Source organism: Neopsephotus bourkii, unplaced genomic scaffold (genome assembly GCF_033783945.1).
Source record: "Neopsephotus bourkii isolate Nb327-2 ecotype Australia unplaced genomic scaffold, CSIRO-AGI_Nbou_v1 NB_591, whole genome shotgun sequence".
NCBI lineage: Eukaryota > Metazoa > Chordata > Aves > Psittaciformes > Psittacidae > Neopsephotus > Neopsephotus bourkii.
Genome location: NW_026901092.1, coordinates 1,034,158 through 1,057,419, shown reverse-complemented (window position 1 = coordinate 1,057,419; position 23,262 = coordinate 1,034,158). Strand labels below are relative to the sequence as shown.

Sequence of the window (23,262 nt, the reverse complement as noted above, 5' to 3'; positions counted from 1 at the left end):
AAAGGTCATGTAATATATCAAAATGGGGTGTTTACATAATGTGTCTGCATAATGCATTTAAACTCTTACAGGCTGACAAATGTCATGCTTGGATACTACCACCAGTGATAAGTGGCAGGGTGAATTCAAAAGAAAAATATGAAAACTGTTGTCCATTCACTGTATCTAGTCCAGTCTGAAGCTCATAGTGGTATTACTGAGTAAAACAAAATATTTGAAAGGCTGACTTTATAAATAAATGACATTTCATTTTCAATGCTGACTTTTAACAGAATTTTTCAAGGTCATGTCTGTTAATCCCTAAGTTTACATATATTGAAAGACCCTCAGTCACTTCAGGAGCTGCGTGAGAAAACACAGTTTTGGAATACATTTGTTTCCACTGCATTCCTAACCATTAGCTTTTAGCATATGAAACTTCAGGAATTACTTCAAATCTTCTTTGTTTCTCGTGACCACTTTGTGCCTGGGTGCAATTTGAGCATTTTGCTCTTCTCCAATTCCTCCTCTTCTATTGCATTAAATCAAAATCACTGGTCCCCACTTTTCAAGGTAAGTGGTGGGTGAGGTGTCAATACCATATTTCTCTTGCTTTGTGCAGAGAAATTTCAGACACTGGAAAAGCGGTCCTTATGGGTGTAACATAATCAAAGATTTGAGCAGCCTTCCCAGCAGCCTGGCAAGAATTAAGTTATTGTGGGCACCAAGTCAAAAATGACTGCGGGAGATATTGATTAGTCCACTCAAAAATTTGAATTATCACAATGGAAATAGAAATGTCATTCAGCAGCTAAGCCTGTCAGCAAGCCATGAGCAAGCACATGCTGCTGGGCATTAGGGGCTGTGGCTTGAGGTGTGATTAGCTCCACACATATCTGCAGGCAAGGGACATGCTTAGATATTTTTGCCTTTTCCACTAAAAATATACTCTGTGAAGAAACGGAAATTTTCTTTGCTAAAAATAGAACCAACATCTACACTTAACTAACAACATTTACATTTCACTTGCAAGATGTGCAGTAAGTTGGTGAATTTGGGTAATGTCTACACTTTGGTTTTCTCTGCCCATATGCAAGCACAGTAACAAAAGGCAATGAAAGTGAATGAAGTTAGTGCATCATTTATGGGCTTAGATGTCAAGACACGAATCGCTCTGAAGCAATGATAATACAACTTTAAAAGGGTCTTTTGATAACGTTTCAGAGATCTTCTACTTACACTTTTTGGCTTCACTGGATGGCCCCATGAGAAGGATATGTGTGACATTTATTTGTTGCGAATGTCTTCTGTTACTTTTAAGACACAGTGATATGCCTGTAATTTTTAAGACCTAAAAAGCAAAACTTATTCTTGTCTTTTGTAGGATGGTACCTTGTTTCATCTTCAAACCCAGAAGTGCGTACAAGCAGAGTCAAATGCTTACAATGGTAACCCAGCACCATTGTTACGACCGTGTACAGACTCAGACTACCAAAAATGGTTCTTCAAAGAAAGAAGTTGATCCAGATGTGGTCTAGGCTACAGCTGAATATGAAAATGTGCTCTTTTTATTCAGCAGTTAGTCAGCCTTTGGAAAATCACATAAGTGATGCATTTTTGTACAGAAAGAACTGTAATTAGTTTACAAGCCTTGGATTTCATTTTCTGGAGCATTAAAAGGCATTGAGAGCTTGTGGTTATGCCACAGAATCACTCCTCTTCTTTACTCTTTATTTGGCAGCTACATAACTGCTTCTGAAGTGTCTTAGGTTCTTTTCACAAGTGACAATATATTTTTTTTTAATCTACTGTGTGAAAGTAAGGCAGTCAAAATAATTGCACTAATGTTATCTGCCAATAACTTAAAATGTTTATTTTTCTATTGAAGCATTCTGCAGTTGGGCCTTTTAGAAGATAGTAGTTAATCATTCTTCTTGTCTTTTAAATACCAAGAAGGTAAATGTAGGCCAGATTCTGCCCTAAGTGACTACCACAAAACTGTCACTGGAGACAGTGTAGATTTGCACATGAAGGCAGAGCAGGTCTGCATGTATTTGCACAAATAACAATCTGGATGCTTACAGATTGCACATGCTTGACAATACTGTGCATCAAATGTTGCAACAATTTCATATTCTAATGGCACTTGACAAGTTTCTAAACATGCTTAAGTCTGGTTTTGCAGTAAAATGGGGATTTTTCTCATCTTAAAGAAATACAGCAACAATATTTAAAGGTGATGCTCTAGGGAAAGTGATTTACATTCACATGGATCTAGTTATGCAGCTGTGTTCCAGAGTGCACAACTTAATTCAACATTATGTTGATTTCCAACGTGTAAAACTTGCAAGATCAGACCTAGCTATAATTCTTCTGAGAACTTTCAAAACTGCAGTTAGAGAAAATGAATCTAAGAAATTGTATCTCTAATTAAATTATAAATGTTTAAGTAGTTAGTATAAAAAATCATTAGATAAAAATCGGTTTGCAACTAATTGATACAATAAACAGCTGATATCACTACGAAAAGAATTATCTTTAAGATTTAACTTGCATTTTGTCTGGGAACTCCTTTTGTGGTAAGTTGGCTGTGTCAACACATACAGTTTATTGAAAACATGGGGTTCAATCTGCACCAGTACAGCATGTGTTTTGCCGTGCTATGTGGGATCCGCTTTACTCGATCAGACAAGTAGCATGTTTAGCAATATACGTGGTCATTGACCATCATCAGTCATTGTAATGTTGATTAAAAGGGTGTCAGCTCATAAGGAAAGTTTCTTTCCTTATCAGCTGGGAGTATGTTTATGTGTAGAAGCCTGAAAATGTCAACCTTTTTTTCCCTCAGAAGTCTTGCCATCTGTTCCAGCTAGTTTTGTATGTATTTTGTTACCTGCCTTTGTTCATGTTTTCAATAAAAAATGTACATCTTTTCCTTTGAAACCTTATAAGCTTGTGCCATTTTGGCATACCTATTTATATGATTAGGGTGGGGGGGGGAGGGTTTCTGCCTGTAGGAGATGCCTATGTAGGGTCTTCCAAGGTCTATCTAAACAAATTTAGATAGAATGATTTTGTGAGCACCTTTAAAGTTTTGACTCTGTGGGCTAGACTGATGAGATTGATGTTAGAATTAATAAAATATCTTGTGATTCAGTACAGTGAGAACTGTCTTTACAACTATTTTTATATATTTACCTTTATATATTTTATATCTATTTTTTATATTTACAAATATTTTTTTCTTACGATCAGTGGTTTTCTTTAATCATTTCTCTGATTCTTAGGTTCTGATCCCTGCAGCACTTGAGAGAAGACAGCTTTATTTTATGGTCTCTCAAGTTCACTTTTCTGAACTCAGTAATGCTTCTGTTCACCTGCTAGCAGCAGTGCTGTGCGCTTTGTGGAGCCACAAATCAAAACTGGGTGGCTGCACAAGAGAACCACGAGAGCTCCAGCAACACAGCAAGGATTCTTTGTTCATTTCTGCTTTGCCTTCTTTACTGTTGATTGAATTACATTAGTAAGTTAATAAGAGCCCAGCTACTGCAACTGGAAACAAAACTCTCATTGACCTCCATGATCAATGAGGTTTTCTTAGTTTTGCGACTTAACGTATTTTTCATCATCAGGCGTGGTATGCAAGTGAACCTTGGTAATTAGAAATTATTTTCCATATGTCTTCCCATTTTGCACTTGTTTAGAGGGAAGTACTGGTGGAAGTACTGGTGTTTTGGGCTTCTAGTTACATGCAGCTGAGCTGTTTTCCCATATACCAGCAAACCTTCTAGCCTGGGTTACACATTTGCTAGGCAAACAAACACAAGTTGATTTTAAAAGTAGATACTGAATCTACCAATGTCACCTGCTTTCTCCCATTATGTTGGCCTTTTAGTCCATCTAATTAGCATTTTTCTCCTTGGTAGCCTTTTCTTCTTCTCAGTTCACTGGAATTGTATTAATGTCTGACTTTAGCTTTGAAGGATGAAGGACTCTGTCACAATGCACATCTTCAAACTTCCTTTTGTGGGAGGTCAGGGCTACCTGGTGAGGTAGTCTGTGCATTCTGGGCTTCTCCCTAGCAGAGAAGGGGCTGAATGACTCACAGAAATGGAAAAACTGGAGGACTTCAGTCACAAATCAGAACTTCATTTGGTTCTGGCTTCCTAGGGCTCTCTTTGAAAAAGAGAAGGGTAAACACTTTCTACATAGTACAAACTGAGTACCAGTAGGTGCCCCCTTTCTTAGTATTAGAGCCACATGTTTCTTTTCCCTTTTGTCATTAACTGTGTGAAGCACTCATAAAACCAAAACTTCCAGCTCAAGCCTAGTAATAATCTTAGATTAAAACGGTGGAACAGTGGCAGGGCAAACTAGGAAATATCAAGGGTCCTTCTTCCATTTTGTGCCATCACTGTTCAAAACAAAAAAGGATATTCTTTAGCTCTGAAGAGATTAACTGAACAACTTGTCCTAAGAAGGAAGGTATCATGCCAGCACACAGTACACCATATAAAACTCTAGAATAAAGGTGAAGAAATTTGTCCTTCCTCATTGTCTAGCTGCAAATACAACCCCCCCTTTTTTTAGGCATTATACTGGGTCAGTATGATTCTGTGTTTTCCCAGGTTCCTTCCCCTCCTCTTTTCTGAAGTTCCCTGGGTATAGAGCATATTTGTCATGGTTGAGGCAGAAACCATTAAGATAGGAGAAATATATCACAAAACTGTGAAAAATGATTTCCCAGTTTTCAATATCCTATGCTGAATACACCTTATGAGAATAGTAATATGTAAGGAATCTTTAACTTTTAATAAACTACCTGGTGCTGTTATCCCCAAAATTGAGAATTTGGGGTTGTAAGCAGTGATAGAACTTGCTGATTTTTTTGAACAATAATAATTTTTAAAAGGTACTAAAAAATTTGTATTTCTTAGGCTTTGTATTCTTTTATTAAAAAAAAAAAGAAATGCAACCCAGATTGCAGTCCGGTGCCTAAAGCTTTATCTTATTTCTTTGAATTCATCAGGCTTTTTGATTTTTTTGTTTTTCTTTTACTCTTCCACTGCTGTCTTTTTATTTAAACAGTGCACTTCTTCAACATGGGATAGAACTCACTGGATTTTCCCATCAACATAAACCAGTGTACGAACCTTCCTTCTAAGAAATAAACCACTGAAACCTCTGTATGTGCAGTCTTGACCAAACCATTATAATGGAGGATTGTTAGAGCTTGCACAAACACCCAGGAACAGCAGTCATCATTGTATATGCATCAGTCAACATGAATTGGAAGCAGTATTTCTTGCTAGCTTTGCTGAAACAAGGGCTGAAAACTGTTCAATTTTTGTTGTAGGCAGTCATATTTACTGGAAGGTAAGATGCATGTTGGTTGATAACACTGCAACTGATGGGATTGTGCTCCTATTCCCTATGTATGACAACACAGGCAGTTACACAGTGATACAGCTAGGTTGGTAATTCAGAATCTGATATTTTAATTACACTGGCTCTCTTAAGGCCTTTATATTGGGGAATTAATTTGATTTTGAGCTTTGTTCTGACACTCTGATGAGAGACTGTAGGGTTAGGATCATGCAGTTGTGTACATGTGGTGGCTTTGGCAGTCCTGGGGTAATGGTTGGACTTGATGATCTTAAAGGTCTTTTCCAACCTAGTTGATTCTATGAATCTGTGATTCTACATGCTTGCAACTGTGCTGGGTTTTGGTGGAGAATGCTGTGTAGGCTTGTCACAAGCACAAAATATTGACTGTGCTAGCAAGTTAGCTGAAGTAAGTGGAAAAGTCCTTGGGAAGGAGGGAAGAGAGAGGTAGCAGAGCACCCTGACTTCTGTTGGGGTGCAACAGTTGTAGCTTGGTTTGAATTAAAGCATTGCATTATTATTCAGTTTCCCATTTCAGAGAAAAAAGACTATGTATGTATATGCAGTACTAAGATTACTTTGCCTGGATATTCTCAATCTTTCAGTCTGTTTCTCACTGACATTTATACGAATAGGCAAAGCCTGTTTAGACCAGCCCTAGTCAGCACTGTCAGGAATGGCATAGGTATGGATGGCATACTTTTAGAGGCTTCCAGGATTTCCAAAAGCAGTTGGAGACAAAAACAGGTTAAGACCTTATGAGTGACTTTTTCTAACTCCAGAGCATTAAGAAGGAGGATGGAAGATGCAGGAAGTGAGTCGCTGACCTGTTTCCTGTCACATCAGACCATCTCAGATTGGGAGAGGACTTTTGCAGAAAATGCATTTTCTTTCTTGATGGTGAGGGAAAAATCAGCTTCTGGGTTTCTTGGGCTTACCTATGCTCTGAAGATACTTGCAGCTGAAGGTGGTCAAGGGACTCATACCAATACATGTACTTAGACCTGAAAGTCATGAATTAGGTACTCTGTGATGATAAGCAAATACAAAGAATATAGAAATCCCAAAAATTTAGCTGTGCGTACACTGTGAGAAGACTTACTAATAGAGAAATTAGACATGATCGTTAGCAGGAAGATGTTTAACGTAACTGTTTTTATTGAAACACAGTTGAAGGATTTATGATTGAGATGCTGAAGTGACTGGGTGACATGCCAGGAAGAAAATGACATTGAGTTTTGAGCAAAGAGAATAGGGTTTGTGATCCTTGTGAACTGATACTTTAGCCAACAAGGGGTAAGCCAATATAGAGGGTGTCTGGTGTAGGCCACCAAGTAAGAATATAAAGCCTTTTTGTGTAGCAGGTAAAGGATGTGTGTGCTACTTTAAAGCATTTCATCCAATGGGATGCACTTTACCAATTTCATGGTAGCGAAACATTCTTTGGATTTCTAGGGAAAAAAGGAAAAAAGGCATCTGGGCAGGTGGCCGTGTCTGACACAATCTTTAATAAGCAGTTTAGTGGAGTTCTCCTTTAGGCTTTGTATTTAGAATGAACTGTTCCCTGGGCATCTGTTATGCCTAAGCAAGGGACAGTACCTATGAAAGAAGAAATTTCTCTGTGCTGAGAATTCAAAAGAAGCAGGGTTTACAAAATACATGTTTACATCACGTTAGAAACTTACATGTGTGTCACATAACAGTTTTTTGTAGGATTGCACATGAATATGTCACAAATAAAGTTATTTATTAAATCTGAATTTAGCCTTAGTGCATCTATTGTAGCGTTGCCTTGAATTACATGATTTTCTTGCACTATGTTCCCCATTACTGTTTTTACAAAAGATGGAGAGACTGTCTTTTTCATGCCTCACTGAGTATACAGGAATGATTTTGAAAGGCTTTTTTTGCCTAATCTTCATTGTTCAATATAAAGCCTTATTTACTTCCCAATAGTAAATCCCTAGCCTGAAAAATAAAGGTTCTTAGCATTTTTTTTTCGATGGAACTTGAATGTTACACTGTTTTAGCCCTTCCCAAATATTATTCCAGCTATTATAATTTTCCCAAATTATAATATTCCCAAATGTTATTCCATCTTCACAGCAAGACCATAAAGGAAGAACACCCCTATTTTACTGACAGGGAATGCAATGACAAAAAGAGTAAGGTATGAAGTACCACATTACTAAATACTTCAATTTAAAGTGTGGCTTTGCTGGGTGTAAATGACATCCATCAATACTCTGGACTTCTGCAGGTCAGCCACAGGAGATGGGACTTCTTTTGTCCAAAGGTGGATCTGCACATACAGATGGACTGCCACCATAGGGTTCCCATTCTGCACAGAATGATGTATAGAAAGGACCCCTATGAGGGTGGTAAGGCACTGGCACAGGTTGCCCAGAGAAGCTGTGAATGAATCTTCAGCAGTGTTCAAGGCCAAGTTGGATGGGGCTTTGGGCAACCTGGTCTAGTGGAAGGTGTTCCTGCCCATGGCAGGGGGGTTGGAACTGGATGATCTTTAAGGTCTCCTCCAACCCAAACCTTTCTGTGAGTCTGTGATTATGATTCTGTGATCTGCCCAGTGACTCCAAAATGAGGAAGGTATCATCAGAGACTACCTCTGAAAAGTCTTCCTTAACTTTCTGGGCAAGCAAGGTAAATCTTGGTTTTCTGGGCCTGATTTTGGAACTGGTTTTGTACTCTGTGGTAAGAGATAGCTCAATGACACAGCACTTTCTAGGTGTGTCGCTCCCCAGGATCTCCCTGGCAGCTGGGCTCTGCCTCCCACATGAGGGCAAGCCTTGAGGTTTACACAGAATGGTACTGTGAAATAACTTATGTTTGGAAAGAAGTGAGGAGATGCATTTGATTCTTAAAGTAACAAAGGGACACTTGCTGCTGCTGTATCAGTAACAAAGAAGGATGTCAAGCAGTTGTTAATATTGAAGATATTAATTCTGTTGTGCCACAGAACTTGGACTAAAGCTTTCTTTCAGAAAGACTTGAGTGCTGGAAAATGGCTTATAAAAAATACAAAAAAGCTTTGGAAGCTGATGACATTCCAGACACAGTGTGAGTATGTGTGTTAATAAGCTGCCAGTATTGTAAAATGATAACCATAGTGATCCAAGTAGCTGTGGTCCTGGTAGCCAAGTGCTGGAAAAGATCACAGAATGGTACGGGATACAAGCAGTGAAGAACGATTTTCTGTGAAACAGATTTTGACAAATAAACTTCGTATCTATTCCAGAGAAAGCTGAGAATGGTGAAACATCATTTAGCATATGAAGTTCTGATTTAAAATAACATTATACAGATTCTGTGTGGCACCTATTCCTGTTGGCATCCTAGGAAGATCTGTTCTTGGTGTCATAATTTTCTGGGGGAAAGTAAGATACTGGTAAGTTTTCAGGTGACAAACTGCTGGACAAGTCATTTGTGCAGATAAAGCAAGACTGTGTGCACAGAAAGGAACAAGTAGTTCATGCTTTTAGGCAGTACGGGTTAAAAACATGGTGTAGATTATTTGTTGAATTATATAATGGTTTGGGTTAAAAGGAACATTACAGATCATCTTGTTCCAACCCCCTGCCATGGGTAGGGGCACCTTCCACTAGACCAGGTTGCTCTAAGCCCCGTCCAACCTCGCCTTGAACACTGCCAGGGACAGCCACAGCTTCTTCGGGCAACCTGTGCCAGTGCCTCACCATTTATAGTGAAGAACTTCTTCCTTATAGCTAATCTAAATCTACTCTCAGTTTAAAGCCATTCCCCCTTGCTTTATCCCTACCTGCCCTTGTAAAAAGTCCCTCTCTAGATTTCCTGTAAGGTACTTTAGGTACTAAATGTGTTCCATTAAGAGGCAGCCACACAAGGCCTGCCAGCTGGCTGGTTTGCCTGCAGGGTGAGCTCTGCCAACCTGCTGGCCCTTGGGGGTGGCCGGTGCTGAGGGAGGTGCTGCAGGTGTGCTAGTGCCCCGCACTCACAGGTTGCTGTGTCTCACAGACCACATATAAATCTGGAAAAGGAGAGGTGCCTTGGAAATACCCCCAGGAATGACTCCTGAGGCAAAGGAAGGTTGATCTCATTATTTCACGGAAGCAAAATGCCATGGTTAATCTTAGCCCCTGTGCATAGAAGAGGATCATGGATGCTCTGTCCCCTTAAGGTGATAGAGGTATGATGAGAACCTGTGATTAGAGACTGGAGTAAGCCAAATTGTTACTGAATAGAGGATGCACCTCTTAGCAAACTGATGACTGAAAGGATTTATCAAGAGATGTGGTGGACTCTTCATCACTGATGTCTTGAAGCCAACACTGTTGGATGCCATTCTGAGGGAAAGGCTGCAAAGCAGCGAGTGCCACAAAGCCTTTCACCCTCAAGTCAGACCACGATCTTAGAGTTAATTAATCCGTATTCCTTCCAGTTAACTTCACAGGTGCCATATATGTGATATTAGATGCATTAGGTTGATCTTCAAAGGTCTGGTGAGAGTGATTTCAGGAAAAATTAGGAACATGTATAAAACGCAAGGTGCCTAAGGCAGGGTTAGGGAAAGTTTCCCGTTTCGCCTCCTGCCTCGGGACAAATGAGCACACTATGCCGTTCCTAGGGCATTTTGCATACCACGATGCAGGGTGGGCAACGTGAAAGCGTTCCTGGGGGCGGCGGGGGCCCATGCCGAGAGCGGGGCCGAGAGCCTCGGTCAGTGTGCGGGGCACGATCCGCATCCTCTGAGACACGCAAGTAACCAGCTGGGGAGGGGGCAGCCCGCGGGGGACCCCCGAGTCCTGCTGCGGCCTCCATTCACGGTGCCAGGTCTCGGTGGGGAAAGGATAACGGCGGAAGCGGGCGCACACACGCATCCCCCCCGCCCGCCCGCCGCGCCTCGCGTGTGCGTGTGTGTGCGGAAGCGGCGCGGAGGAGCCAAGGCACGCGTGGGAGGGTGCTCGCGTACCGCGTGTGCGCGGGGAAGAGGAAGGGGGGGGGGGTGCACAGGGCACACAGCGCGTGGGGCGGGGGGGAGCCGCTCCCTTGAGCCCGCCGGTCGGTTAGCGCGGGAGTGTGCGCGGGGGTACGCGCGCTCGCGTGGCGGGTCGCGCGTGGGGCGGCCGCGCCTCCGCGCGGGGAGCGCGCGGTCCGGTGAGCGCGGCACCCGGCGCCCGGAGGAGGGAAGGAGGAAGGGAGGGAGGGAGGGAGCTGTTCCCCCCAGCCCCCCCGCGCCGAGAGCCCCACCTGGAGCCGGTGCCGTGCGGGAACGTGGGCCCGGCCCCGCTGCCGCCGCCGCACTTTGCTCTGCCCTCATCCCCGGGCTGCGCGCATCAGCCCGGCGCCTCTCCCCGACCCCGACCCGAAGGAAGGACGGGCGCAGGCGGCACCTCCAGCCCGCGGCAGGGGCTGCCCGGCCCGCGGGACGCCCGCTACGCTGCCCCAGCTCCCCAGGAATGCGGCAGTAGCACCCCCGCCCCTGCTCCTCGGCACCGCTCCCGTCCTCTCCTCCGCTGCTCGGGGAGAGGGGGGAGGCTTTTTCCTCTTCTGCGTTTGCTGTGCCGGAGCATCCTTTTTTTTTCCCCTTTTGGAGGAGGAGGAGGAGGAGGGGGAGGGAGGGAGGTGTTCAATGAGGGCTGCTCGGGCCCCCCTCTTCAGCGTCTGAGAGGTGCTGTCCCTCCCTGAGCGGAGAGGGGGGAGAGCAGCCGGGGAGGCACAGGCAGGTCCCATTCCCTTGCTCTGCCGCCTGAGAGCGAGGAGGAGGAGGGTGGTGGGGAGCGTGCCTATGTGTGCGTGGTTGTGGGGGTTATTTATTTATTTATTGCTCCTGGTGGCTGCAGCTGGCAGACCTGAGAAGGAGTAGGCGCCATTGCCAGAAGGATTATTGCCAGGGGAGGGGAGAGGGGAGAAGAGAGACGAGACCCCGAGGCTCCAGGGGAAGCGGAGACAGGCGGCTCTTTTCCTCCCGCCTTGGCTTCTGCCGCCGGGGGATGCGCCCGGACTAAGAGGGGCTCGGCTCCCTTCCGCCGCTCTGCCCGTCCCCCCTTCCCTCAGTCCTCCTCCTCCTCCTCCCCCCATCCAGCAGCATGCATCCCTCTCCGCGGAGACCGGCCGCTGCCACCTCCAGCCCTGCCATGCTGCTGCTGCTCCTGTGCCTGGGCTGGGCGCCGCCGGGCTGGGGCTGGCCAAGAGGCAGCTCCCGGGGGGCGGCCGGGCTGCCCCCGAACGCCACCACGCCGATCTCCATCATGGGCTTGATGCCGCTCAGCCAGTCCGAGGAGGACCAGAAGAGCAAGATCGGCCGGGGGGTGCTGCCCGCCGTGCAGCTTGCCATGGATCAGATCCGCAACGAATCCCTGCTCAACCCCTATTTCCTGGACCTGCGGCTCTACGACACGGAGGTAGGGACCGCCGCGGGCACCGCTCCGCCGGGCGCAGGGGGAGGCGCCGCCGCCCGGTCCCGGGGCGCTGCGGGTGCCGGGGCGCAAGGGCAGCGCGGACGCCCGGGCCGGGGCTGCGGCGGGGCCGTGCGCGGCGCCTCCGAGCTCGCCCTGCCGGCCGGGCCCCGCAGATGTGGAGGGACCGGCGGCAGAGGGAAAGGAAGTGGAGCTGGCGGGCCGTATCCTCCTCACCCCGCACATCCCGAGCGGCTTCCCAGGAGCCAGGGCTCCCCCCGCCGCCCTGTGGGAGCCCCTGTCCGGCCGCTGGCAGCGCTGCGCTGGGCCCGGGGGGACGGCTGGCGGCGACCGCGATCCGCTGCCCTTGGCTCGCACATACAGCCGTGGGAGGAAGGCGATCCCTTGCCCAGCAAAGCTGCGGCCGCATCCCATCCCTCTCTCCGCCACTGCCCGTTCAGCAACAGATGCATGCCGGCCGCTTGACTCCCCCTCCCCGCCAACGGGCATCCCGATTTATCCCATGCAGCGCCGGGACGCAAAGGGCAGCGGCAGCAGCCGTGCTTAAGGAGGAAGAGAGGGTCTTGCAGGTTCTCCCGGGTCTCCCTCCCTCTCTCCCCGCCTGTCCTCTGGCGCTGCGGGGCGCGGAGGTACCCCTCGGAAAGAGTTAAATTTGCAGTGCCCGTTCCCGAGAAGAGCCCGGCGGGGTGCCCCTCTCCGGAGCGCTGCCCGGGGCTGGCGGGATGAGCTGGGCGAGGAGCCCTGCGCGGTGAGGTCCGGTGAGGGGAAACATCTCTGCTTTACCTGGGGGGGAGAAAGAGGCAGGGAGAGAGGCGAGGAGTTGGTTCCCACCAGCAACCACCCACAACTGCGTTTGGTTTTGGTCACAACTTCAGTAACCGTGTGCTTGCGAAGGGTACCTGGTGATTCAATATCAAGGCGTTCCTGAAGATGGCAGTCGTTCCCCGTGTAATGCTGGCGGCGGGTGCTCATTTCCAAGACAATCCAGTGACTACTGAAAATCTTTTTGGCTGTCATTTAAGGAAGCCCCTGTCTTCTCCCCTTCGGTTCTCAGGGTATAAAGGGAGCAAGCTGAGAGCTGCAATGACAGGCTGTACTGCTTCGTGTGACAGTGTCTCCATCCCAAAAATTCTACAGAAGCCTCTCCATCTAAGGTGGCTTTTTATTGACATAAATTTGTCACAGTAATTTTTCAGGTACCTCTGAACATAAATGCATGGAGGGCAATATTGTTGAAGATGTTGTTTAGCAGAGAGCGTGCTGCCATCATGTTATGTTGTGGGAACAAGACTGAGTACTGAAAGGGAATACAGGCAAGAACAGCCTAGAGTAACTGCTTGTTTCCTTAAAAATAGTGAATCTCGGGGAACTCTGCAATTGTAAAGAAAACAATTATGGGGGATTTTCTGAATGGTGTTGCCAGTTTCATAAAGTGAGGTACATGTTAGAAAAATATCACAGTTCTCCTAAGCCTGTTCTCATTACATTATTCTATTTAAACCCTTCACTTGGGTGGAACTGTTACAAAAATAACAGTCATAGAAAGTAGAGAAGCCTAGACAGGATCTTCCTTTTTCATACAGTAACATCATGATCAATAAGGTGCTGCATTTTGTTGCAGTCAAAATATTTTGAAGTTCTTAATACAGATTTTAGGTTCTGAACTATGTAGTTACTGTTAAAATATTCAGTGGAGAAATGCACCTTTTGTTCTAGAACGAGTATCAGTTTCATAAAAATTGCATTTTGACTGTTTTGTGCTCTAGGGACATGAAGAATCAGGGTCATATTGCCAGCTTGCTCTGTAGCTTTGAATGCTTTTAAGCAATTAATACATGGATGGTTATGGAATGCTAAGTCAGGCAAATGTATATATTTGGAGTATGGTTGGCTCATGATTGCATGCTTAGTAGTGACAAGTAAATAACTCGGCATTCATGAAGAGCACTAGATTGACTGAACCAAAGCGGAACAGGCTAATGGCTTGAATAGCCATTAAATACATAATGGCAGCACAAACTTTTTCACCGTGTTCAGACATTACCTTATTCCTTCACTGCACTTATGGTAAGCAGAAGGGTAGACAGCTCATCATTCCCACTTAGGTCCTGAGCCTATTTTCCGAGGTCACCAATAAGCAGATATGCCTGAAGGGCTTGGATCTTTATCATTGCATAATCACAGACTAGGGAGTAGTTCTTCATCTCTGGGCTTTGCAGGTGGTGCTTGTGACATTGTTGGCTCTTGAAAAAAGAAAATGCGGAGACTTGAACACATGGGATCTTTTAATAGTCTAAGAAATAATTGTAGTATATTTTTGTAGGAAACGCATGGCAGTGATTCAGAAACTCTTATATTCTCCCTTGTGTCTTTCCAAAATCTCCCACTGTTACAACCTGATATTCGTATTGCAAATAATATTTAAAATAACCATTGGATTTCTTGGGTTTGTTTTGGTTTCTTTTTTATTTTTTTTAATTATGCATTCAGGTAGTTTTCTGTCAGCATTGAACTGAATGTTTTCATTTGTTTGGTACTTCTGGTTTGTATAATGAAGCCTTATAAGGCCTTTACTTTCTAACCAACCATGTGAAAAATTGCAGTTGTACCTTCTAAGTTTGAGTGATATTTGTCAGTGCTCAAGCACACTAACCTTTGAGTACATGAGCCACAACCCTAGTGCTTTTCAAAACGTTTGAACGAAATTAAACACTGAAGTACAATCCTTAATCTATGTCTCAACCAGTAGTGATTGTGTGAAGTACGTCTTTGTTACAAACTGTGGCCACTGGTAATAAAAATGCAGAGGCTTCTGTCTTGACTATTTTTTATGATTAAATGTATTTGGAGTGTGATCCTGATCCAGTTCAGTGAACTGTGCTTTGCTACCCTATGAGCATATCTTGATCTATTTGGACATTTCTATGTAGGTTAAGTCAATTAAAAAAAAGCTCAGGTGTAGGAACTTGCAAAACTCTGGTCTGAGTTAGTGGCTTTAATGTATGCTATCCATTTCAATGAGAGCAGGAGCAAACTCTAGATGAGAATCTTAGGCAAAATTTCATAATAACATTATTTTAGAAACTAGAGCATTTATAAAGTGATCATCTGTGAAGAGTCTCATCCAAAACCCATTGAAATTAATGGCAGTAATGCACTAACTGCCCTTGGACCAGGTCCTAGAAGTTAAGGGTGCTTGACAGTTTATGGCTTTTGATCAATAACCATGGTATTATATTTCTTCCTTTTCCTGTCCCGATGATTGTACCTTTAGTTGGGCGAGAATGCAAATAAGTGTTTTGAAAAATAAGGAAATAAAAAGTTTTACATAAACTAGATGCAGCTGGTAACTTCATGTAAATCAGGAAAGATGATTTCTGCTTGAGAACCTGACACACACTTGAGAACCTGACACACATCTGTTAGAGGAAAAAAAGCAGAATATCCCTAAAATAAAGGAATTAAACATCCTAGTAGACAAATGATCAGTTTCAACAGTACTTCATTTGCATCAGGCAAAAACTGACGATGCAGAAACTAGAGGAAGAGGCATGGTGGAAAACAAGGGCTTTAATGGAAGCTGGATGTCTGCCTTTCAACAGCTGGACATCTTCCCTCAAATATGGAATGTATTTTCTGATATTTTGTAGGAGAAATGCTGCAAGTGGTACACAGAGAGTCTGAATTTGTTTTACATCTAAACATGTATAGCCAAGAGAGATTTGTATGCAAGTTAGAATTCTTTCACTTGTTTCTGAAGACCAAAATGAGCCTTGACAAGCTGAAAAAAATACCTTCCAGAAGTAAGTGGGTATAATATCCCGAAGACGGAAGAATATTCACGCTATGGGGATGAGATTATGTAATTTTCTCTAACTACTACAAACAGTATTTCATAATCCTGATATAATCTCATCTTCGTGTAATAATACACTCTAATACCTTTAAATAGCAGGTTGGCATAGAAGGGTTGAGCTCTGGAAAATGCATAGGACTCCACATAATCTGAAGGAAAATGTGAATTTACTGATATTTAATACATATTTGCCTTCTATTCTGTGATTAAGTAGAAAGTGCCTTGCCCAATTTATCTGACAGGAAGTTACAGGCTAAGTATGAGTCGACCTTCTCTTTATTTTCTTCTTTTACTAAAAAATTATCTGTATTTTCAGTAAAACCCTCCTCCCTCAAAGTTTAAGAAAGTTTTACAGGCCGTGCACCAGTCTGGGTCATTCCTAGAGCTATTCTAAGTTACAAAAAACCCTCAGCATCCAAATAAAAATGCCTCTTCCAGAAAGGCCAGTCATGAATGGTGTTGACAAAGTTGACTCATATCTTCCTCCTGCAAGTGGAAGTAAGAATCATATTTACTTTCACTAAGGATGAGGAACACATTCTGAAAACAGGAGAGTGGGTTTGTTGTCAGTGGTGCAAAATAAGGTGTCTGTCCATGGACATGAAGCACAGCATTCAATCATAGCTGATGGTCCTCAGAGAGGGACAAACAGCTACCAGTTACCCAACTCTGCCCTAACAGAAGTGAGCAAGGGCACACTCTTAGAAAGAAGTGCACATGATGTGTTAGTTAAGCTCTTTGTCTTCGGAGGCATAGGTTCAAGTCACTCTGACAGCAGCTGGCTTTGTGTGGTAAAGTAAAGTGTACCAAAGCCAAGTCGGGACTCTGACCTGACATGCTTGAGAGTGCTCCAAGTACTAAATTGTCTGGAGCTTTATTCTCATTTTTAAGGTAGTGCTCAAAATGGGACAGGTAAGGTGGTGCTGGGTCATCTAAGGGTAACAGTCAGTTGAATACAGAGGAGATATTAGGGTCTGAAAGAGGGTCCAGTTTATAGCAGACTGATCAGGCTGATACTTGTTATTGTCACATCAGATGACTTTGTGTCTGGCATATGTTGAAGTGGTTGGGTAATTTGTTACCTTTAAATATTACCAAGTACTGCACTGTCTGATATATGCAGAGTGTAGCATTAAAATGCAGTATGCTGTGTGTATGGATGATGATCACTGTCTACTCTGCTGGCAATGTTCTGCTTGGAAGGGACATATTGCTTTAAATAGTCAGTGTCCCCTTTGACTTTCTCATAATACGGCTCCATTTATGACATAGCCTCTTTTTGCTCTAGAGTTTTATAAACTCGAAGGGAATAATCTAAAAGTTAAGTGTTTATGTTAATTTTATGCTGGCTTCTCTGCTGATGCTAAGATGTGGGTGGGGAGAGGAGAGAAATCATGTATTCACTGCACCCACTCCTCTGGGTGCGGAGCCCAGACCTGCAGAATGCATATCCTCTAAATATCTCAGCAAAGAGATTAAAGCCACTGTATCATTTTCTGGCATATTTCTTGCAATTTCATGTATAACTTATCCTATGCATACTGCAAAACACACTGTTATGGAATCTTTTGATTCAAATGCTAAACATGCTCTGTCAGCAGGGAAAAAAAATATATTTTGAATAAATCCAGGAAGGAGTTTCCGTTTATGTTTGGAGAAAGAGGGGGGAGGCCCTATCCTCTGATATGGTTATCAACCAGACGGAATTACTCAAGTTTGTGGAAAAGATGGGGTATAATATCCTTGTGATAACTGTGAAGAAAATATTTGTGATGGAAAAAGGGAGAGGAGGAGCTAGAAGAGGGATTCAATGACAGCATTTGCACAAAAAAGTTGTCAATTTAATATTTATACTGTTTTAATTAAATACACTTAACTATTTGGGATGACAACATAAATATCATCACATGTCAAGGCTACAAAGCACCATACCACATTAATGATCTATGCATGATGGTGCATGCATGTCTTGAGCTTTGTTCTCTGCTTTCAATTTCATTGCCTTATGGATATTTTCATGGTATATGATGGAAGAACAATGTATTTGAGCAAACCGCAGAAGCTGGGAGCCAAACAACTCTTTTATGAAACTCAAGTGGAGGCCATTGCTGTCACAAGAAAGGAAATACTTCTCCTTAGGAAGTGTTGAATCACTGCATATGGCAGTCTGGCTCAGGGAATCGGGTGTTGGAAGTTAGCAGAGCAAAACCTTCCATGATCCTTTTTGGCTCAAATAATTTTTGGAGCTGCTGAACCTCTACAGAGAGGTACACGGAAGCCAGTCGGCACAGGTGTGACTGTGGAGATGCATGTTGATATGCAACAGCCCCGTTTATCCAAAGAAAGACCTCTATTTCCGACTGTGGGATTCCAAACTGAGAGGGTACACTGCACATACATCATAGTTTTTAAAAACTTATTTTTGTACTAGGAATCCTGGAACTAAACCAGTGACAGAAGTTTTTCAGGAGCCAGATGTACTGTTCTCTGATTCGTGGGTCTAGCTGAGCTAGAAATGAGATCTGCAGTACTTTTGTGGTCCCCTGCCTCCAGCACTAATGTACTAGGACTGACTCCTGCCTGAAGCAAAGTAGTTCAGTCACAGCATTGCTCCAACTTAAAGAAGGTAATGCCCCTAAGAATAGCTGGGATATATTTTCAGTCATGCTGTGTTTCCGCTTGCCATAACACTGACACTTGTGAAATGTCTTTCTTGCAGAGGTTTTGTTTGTGGGTAAGATCTGCTGGATCTGGGGGCTACCTCGTACTGCCTGCTGAGTGGAAACAGGACATACTGACCAGCCAACACTTGTTTCTTTTCCCTTGTGATGAAATAACCATGTACTCTCATTGCCAAGCCAGTGATTGATGTCCAATCCCTGTGCCATTAGTTTTTCATTATCAGGGGCCTTTAGTTCTGACAATTTTGGGCATAGTATTTTCCAAATAAGTATTCCCAAACATGAAAATGAAAGCTAACAAATTAAAGGCAAATATCCACCTTCTCTCCGAAAATAATAGTCACAAAGAACGAAGAACATAAGGGCTAATTCAGCAGAGCTGTTCAAATTGTTGTTATTGAGGCTCCTGAGACATGAAGGCCCAGATAATGAACTAATTGCTTTAAAGGGAACATCACGAGTTTGAGGGGTAGGATTAGAAAACTTAGGTTTCCTACTATGGCTATAGTATTTCTTTTGAGAAATTAATGAGTTCTAAGATCAGAGGACCATCAGGATTATTCAGATCTTAAAATATAGGCCATATATTTAACTTGGGATTTCTGCCTGCTCCACTGTGAACTAGAATATGTACCTTAGAAAACCTTCTGCTCTTGTCTTCAGGATCCCCCAAAATCCTCCTCCCTGAAAACTTTTCTCTGTGGTTTGCTTGAAATCCCTTTAAAAGTCCATTGCTATGTGCAGCTTAAACCGCTGCCCCTGTAACCGTTGTGAGAGTAGCAGCTCCCAGCATTTGCACAGCTGCTCTCCCTGTAATCCCTTCCTGGCTATGGAGTTAGGAAATCACTACAAGGTAGGCTGTGCAGGGTGACCAAAGCTTTCCTGCTTTTTCTATGGCTATCCAAGGGATCCAGCCTATGAAGGGTTCTGGTGGATTAGATGCTGCTGGAGTCAGGAGTCTTCTTCCCTTCCTCAGATTGTCACAGACCATATGTGAAGACCTTGTTGACTTGTTTCATGGCAAGCTGGGTCTGCTGGATTCACGTGTTCCTCGACAACAGTCCCCATTAGAGGAACTCATCCTGTATGCCTGATTATTTCCAGAACCTCATTTTGGGGGGATTAAAAAATTATGACCATATATATTAAAAAAATGTATTTGTTCAATCTTTTATTTCCTTAAAGTAGTTATGTATTTCAATTTACTATTTGCCTACAGTAGGCCTCCAGTTGCTGCCGAAGCTTCATTTAACTACAGAATTATGTGAAGAATCATATACACAATAGCTGCCTCAAGTAACCATTGTACATACAAAACCTCCGGGAGAAGTAGTAAGAGGCCCCTTTTGGAATGCTAATTAACTTCCTTTCCACTGTTCACTGCTCCTGCCTTCACAGTGAATCTAATGTGGGGTTTTTGTAGCAAAGAACACATAACTTACTTTACAATTTTTACTCTATGTAAAGCAACAGGTTTGTCAAATTAACACTTGGTGTGCTACAAAATATAGTTCATAACATTTTTTAAGTGGTGTGATTAGCAGATGTGCACTCTTGTGTATCTTAACAGCACCATATAGAGATGTTTAGTATACACATGTAGTATAAAAATATTAAATTCTGCCCTTCTGTGGGGTCTTTGATAGAGCTTTAAAGTTATGTAAAAGTACTGTGGGTTTTGCTTTCCCCTCTTCCCTGTGAATTTGGACAGCCCTAAGTATTAATAATTTATAGGAGGTTCACTGAGATAGAGTCAAGTTTCTCTTTTCTTTTTCCCTTTCACTTTCTGCTTTTATAAAAATTGTAAGCAGGACCAAATTCCATGTTGTTGGTGAAAATCTAATCTGAAGGAATGTGCTAGTGGCAGGAAGACTTTGTGTAATGTAGTAAAAGAAATTAAAGGGTGATAGCAACCACTATGTAGAGATAGTGATCCAAAAAGTTTTGCATTATAGGTCTTTAAACTTAGTCATTCTCCCCTCTGCTCCTCATTTCTGTTTCTTGCTGTGAACAATGTTAATGGTATCAGTTTCAGATCACTTCTTGAAACCAAGGAGGTTTTCAAGTTATGTCCCTCAACTGCACCAAAAGCACCGAGTGATTTGCATTTTCTGTAAATATCAGTGGGAATTGCTGAATACTCAGCACTTTAGAAAGCCAGCCCACCTATGAAAATGCAACCTGCTTCCATGAGGAGAAGACCTAGAATTGCCACTTCTAATTAAGAACAAAGGCATTCATAGTTACTTGTTTTAAGTAAGTAATGTAAATCTAAAATTGCCTGGAGGAATAAAACGCTGATTTTGTTCAGCCTTTGGGATACAGATCTTCTCAGGATCTGTGTCAGTATTATCAGAATTAAATATCCTTTAGAATTAGATTCTTGCATCTCAAAGACCTTGAAGTTGAGAAATACGCAAAGTATGGTATTTTTAAAAACCTGTCATTTAATACATAATCCTTTTTGTAATTAACACATATTTGAAAATGGTGTTTGACCTTGGCAAAAATAACAGCTTCTTAATGTAAACAAAAGGAGTGATGTGGGATTGCAGCATCCCCAAGGGCCTTGTTATGCAAGGCAGGTCTATACCACTGGCACAATCATGTCACACAGGAGGTGTTATCTCAGTATCGTCATCAGCACTTAGTTAACTGATCTAATAGAAGTTATTTCTTTTAAAAAGAATAGTTTCTGAAGGGTAGAAAGTGTCTTTTCCTTGACCAATGAGTTCAAAAGTTTGGTATTATTAGAAATTACTTTTTCATCCATTATTGAACAAATTTCAGATCAAGTCACCTCTGAACATTAAACTAGATAGACTAAGCTGCTGCTCTTTTTTTTATTTGTTTTGTTTTTTGTTCTCCCCATCTTTTTATGCATTTCTTTGGCTTTCTTCTGAATCTTCTACAGTTTATAATCTTCATTCTCAAAGTGCTACCACTAGAATTTGATCTATTACTTCAGGAATAATCTGACTGATGATGTGTATACTAGTAATTTTATCTCTTCAAGCCTTCTACTCAGAATGAAGGAAATGAATTTGATCTTTGTGCTGCAATGCTGGGGAAGAGGGTGAGGAAGCAGAGATGAAATTTTCAGGCTACATATGAGGAGTGACACATTAGGATTTGCAGCAAAAATAAGTTTTCATTTACGTTCTTCAGATGACTGTCGCTAGCTACAAGCAAATCTGGTCAGTCAGTCAGTTTGAAGAAGATAGCCTGGTCATTTGGGTGATGCTGTAGGAGGTACATAATTTTAGCTGAACAGCCAGCTTCTTAAAAAGCTGGGACATGTCAGAGGAGATGAATAGTGTTTCAGTATTGAAGCTGCTCTTGGTATAGGTAGAGGCTTGGTCTTGATGTAACAACAGGAGTTGCTGTCCAAAATAAATCACAATGGTTTCCAATGCATTACCAAGGTTTCTTAGGATGTGTGAGTCCTCTGTACTCTAATTACACTGAGCAATTAAGCAGCAAGAACAGAGACACATGGGACAAGAAGGGTGAATGATAACCTACTTTGAAAAAACTAACATTTGAGGCTGGGATTAGAACATCCTATAAATGTTAATGGGTGTTACTCAAGGGGGAGGAAGTTTTATGTGGGAGGCATGAGTTGACATACAGCTTAAACATATAGCCAGCCTTTAACACAGTTAATACAGTCTATAGTCAACCTTTTGCATGAACTAATAACTCTTTGAATGATTTATAGTTCAGAAATACTGATCAGGGGATTGAGAACTCAATTTAAAATACTATAAATGCAGAGGAGAATGTGGTAAGGAGGACAAAACAGAAATGATTTCTCCTTTTGCCTTTGGAAAGTATTGGTTATAGGTAGTACATTTATGCCAGGTCTTTGGGTATTTTCCTTTTTAAGCTCTCAGGGACTGTGCTCCTACGAGGGAGCACAATTTCCTCCTCCAGTTTTCCTCTCCGAAAATTACTCAGTTTGTGCAGCTCTCACAGAGGAGATGACAACAGTGAGTCATCTGGTCACCAGCTCTGTCCTAAGGTTTTTCAGCTAGCTCTTGCAGACAGCAGCTACAGTGATCCTTACCATGTTGAAGAACAGTTACTTACATTTGGTAAAGCCTCCCAAAATCGAGGGGAAGGCAGGGTTTAAAACAAAGTGACCTTCATTTTCTGACCCTGAATCCAAGTCTCAAAATTAATACTATTTCAAATAATCATAGAAATTCAGCTTCACATTTGAGAAATGCATATAAGATGCAGAGAGTTGATTTATCAGATTAAGATTTCACATTTGTTATGTTAGGTAGTAAATTCTTAGGGTGTTGATTAAACTCAGTTGAAAGACTCCATCTTTGAATGTGTGACAGGGCATAACAATACACTTTTGTAGGTATTAAGCCTCAGGAGATATTATTCTAAACCTGCAAATTGTGCCTGTATGATCAGTCACATGCATGGCAAACATGACTGTCTTTTTCATCAGGTTGAAAACTTATGGGCATGTTTTGACACAAGTACTACAGAATGAATTAGTGATAAAAGTACTACGTAAGAAACAACTGTCTGATTGGATAGTTAAATATTTCTGTTAGAAAGCAAATTTTAAGGAAGCAAGTAAAAAAGGCTGAACGATTTTATTTGGTCCTTTGTCAGTCATGGTTTAAACGCAGCAACGCTAAGGAGACCCAGAAGTAGCACAAGGAAGAAAACACTGGTGTAAGTTGAATCCAGTCATGTATCTATAGAATGAGATGATGCTCCCTAAAATGTATGTCCTCAAAAAGGTTGTCCTCCCAAATGGTGCTGAAATTTTTTTTATAGCCTCTGATGACAATTCTCTTATGAATTTAAAGCCAGTGGTTGGGCAGTGGGTGTTGAATGAGGTGTGGTGACAGATTTGTCTTTAGACACAGAAGAGGATATTAGATATTCAAACCACATTTTTTTTGTTACCTAAACATGA

The 23,262-nt window shown here is 42.6% G+C and overlaps 2 protein-coding genes across 3 annotated transcripts in view; both read left to right on the top strand.

The window, feature by feature from the left end:
• GALNT12 (polypeptide N-acetylgalactosaminyltransferase 12) overlaps window positions 1-2,897 on the top strand; it is a 50,064-nt gene extending 47,167 nt beyond the window's left edge. The window contains exon 10 of the mRNA XM_061351462.1: window positions 1,364-2,897. Within this exon, the coding sequence (XP_061207446.1) occupies window positions 1,364-1,501 (138 nt within the window). The 3' untranslated portion in view covers window positions 1,502-2,897. The remainder of the gene's footprint in view (window positions 1-1,363) is intronic.
• Window positions 2,898-10,967: 8,070 nt separating this feature from the next.
• The window catches only part of GABBR2 (gamma-aminobutyric acid type B receptor subunit 2), a 454,845-nt gene continuing 442,550 nt past the window's right edge, over window positions 10,968-23,262 (top strand). Inside the window, exon 1 of one of the 2 annotated variants that reach the window (XM_061351451.1) lies at window positions 10,968-11,762. In XM_061351451.1, coding sequence (XP_061207435.1) covers window positions 11,448-11,762 — 315 coding nt within the window. In that variant the 5' untranslated portion in view covers window positions 10,968-11,447. The remainder of the gene's footprint in view (window positions 11,763-23,262) is intronic. The other variant, XM_061351452.1, reaches the window with a different exon arrangement.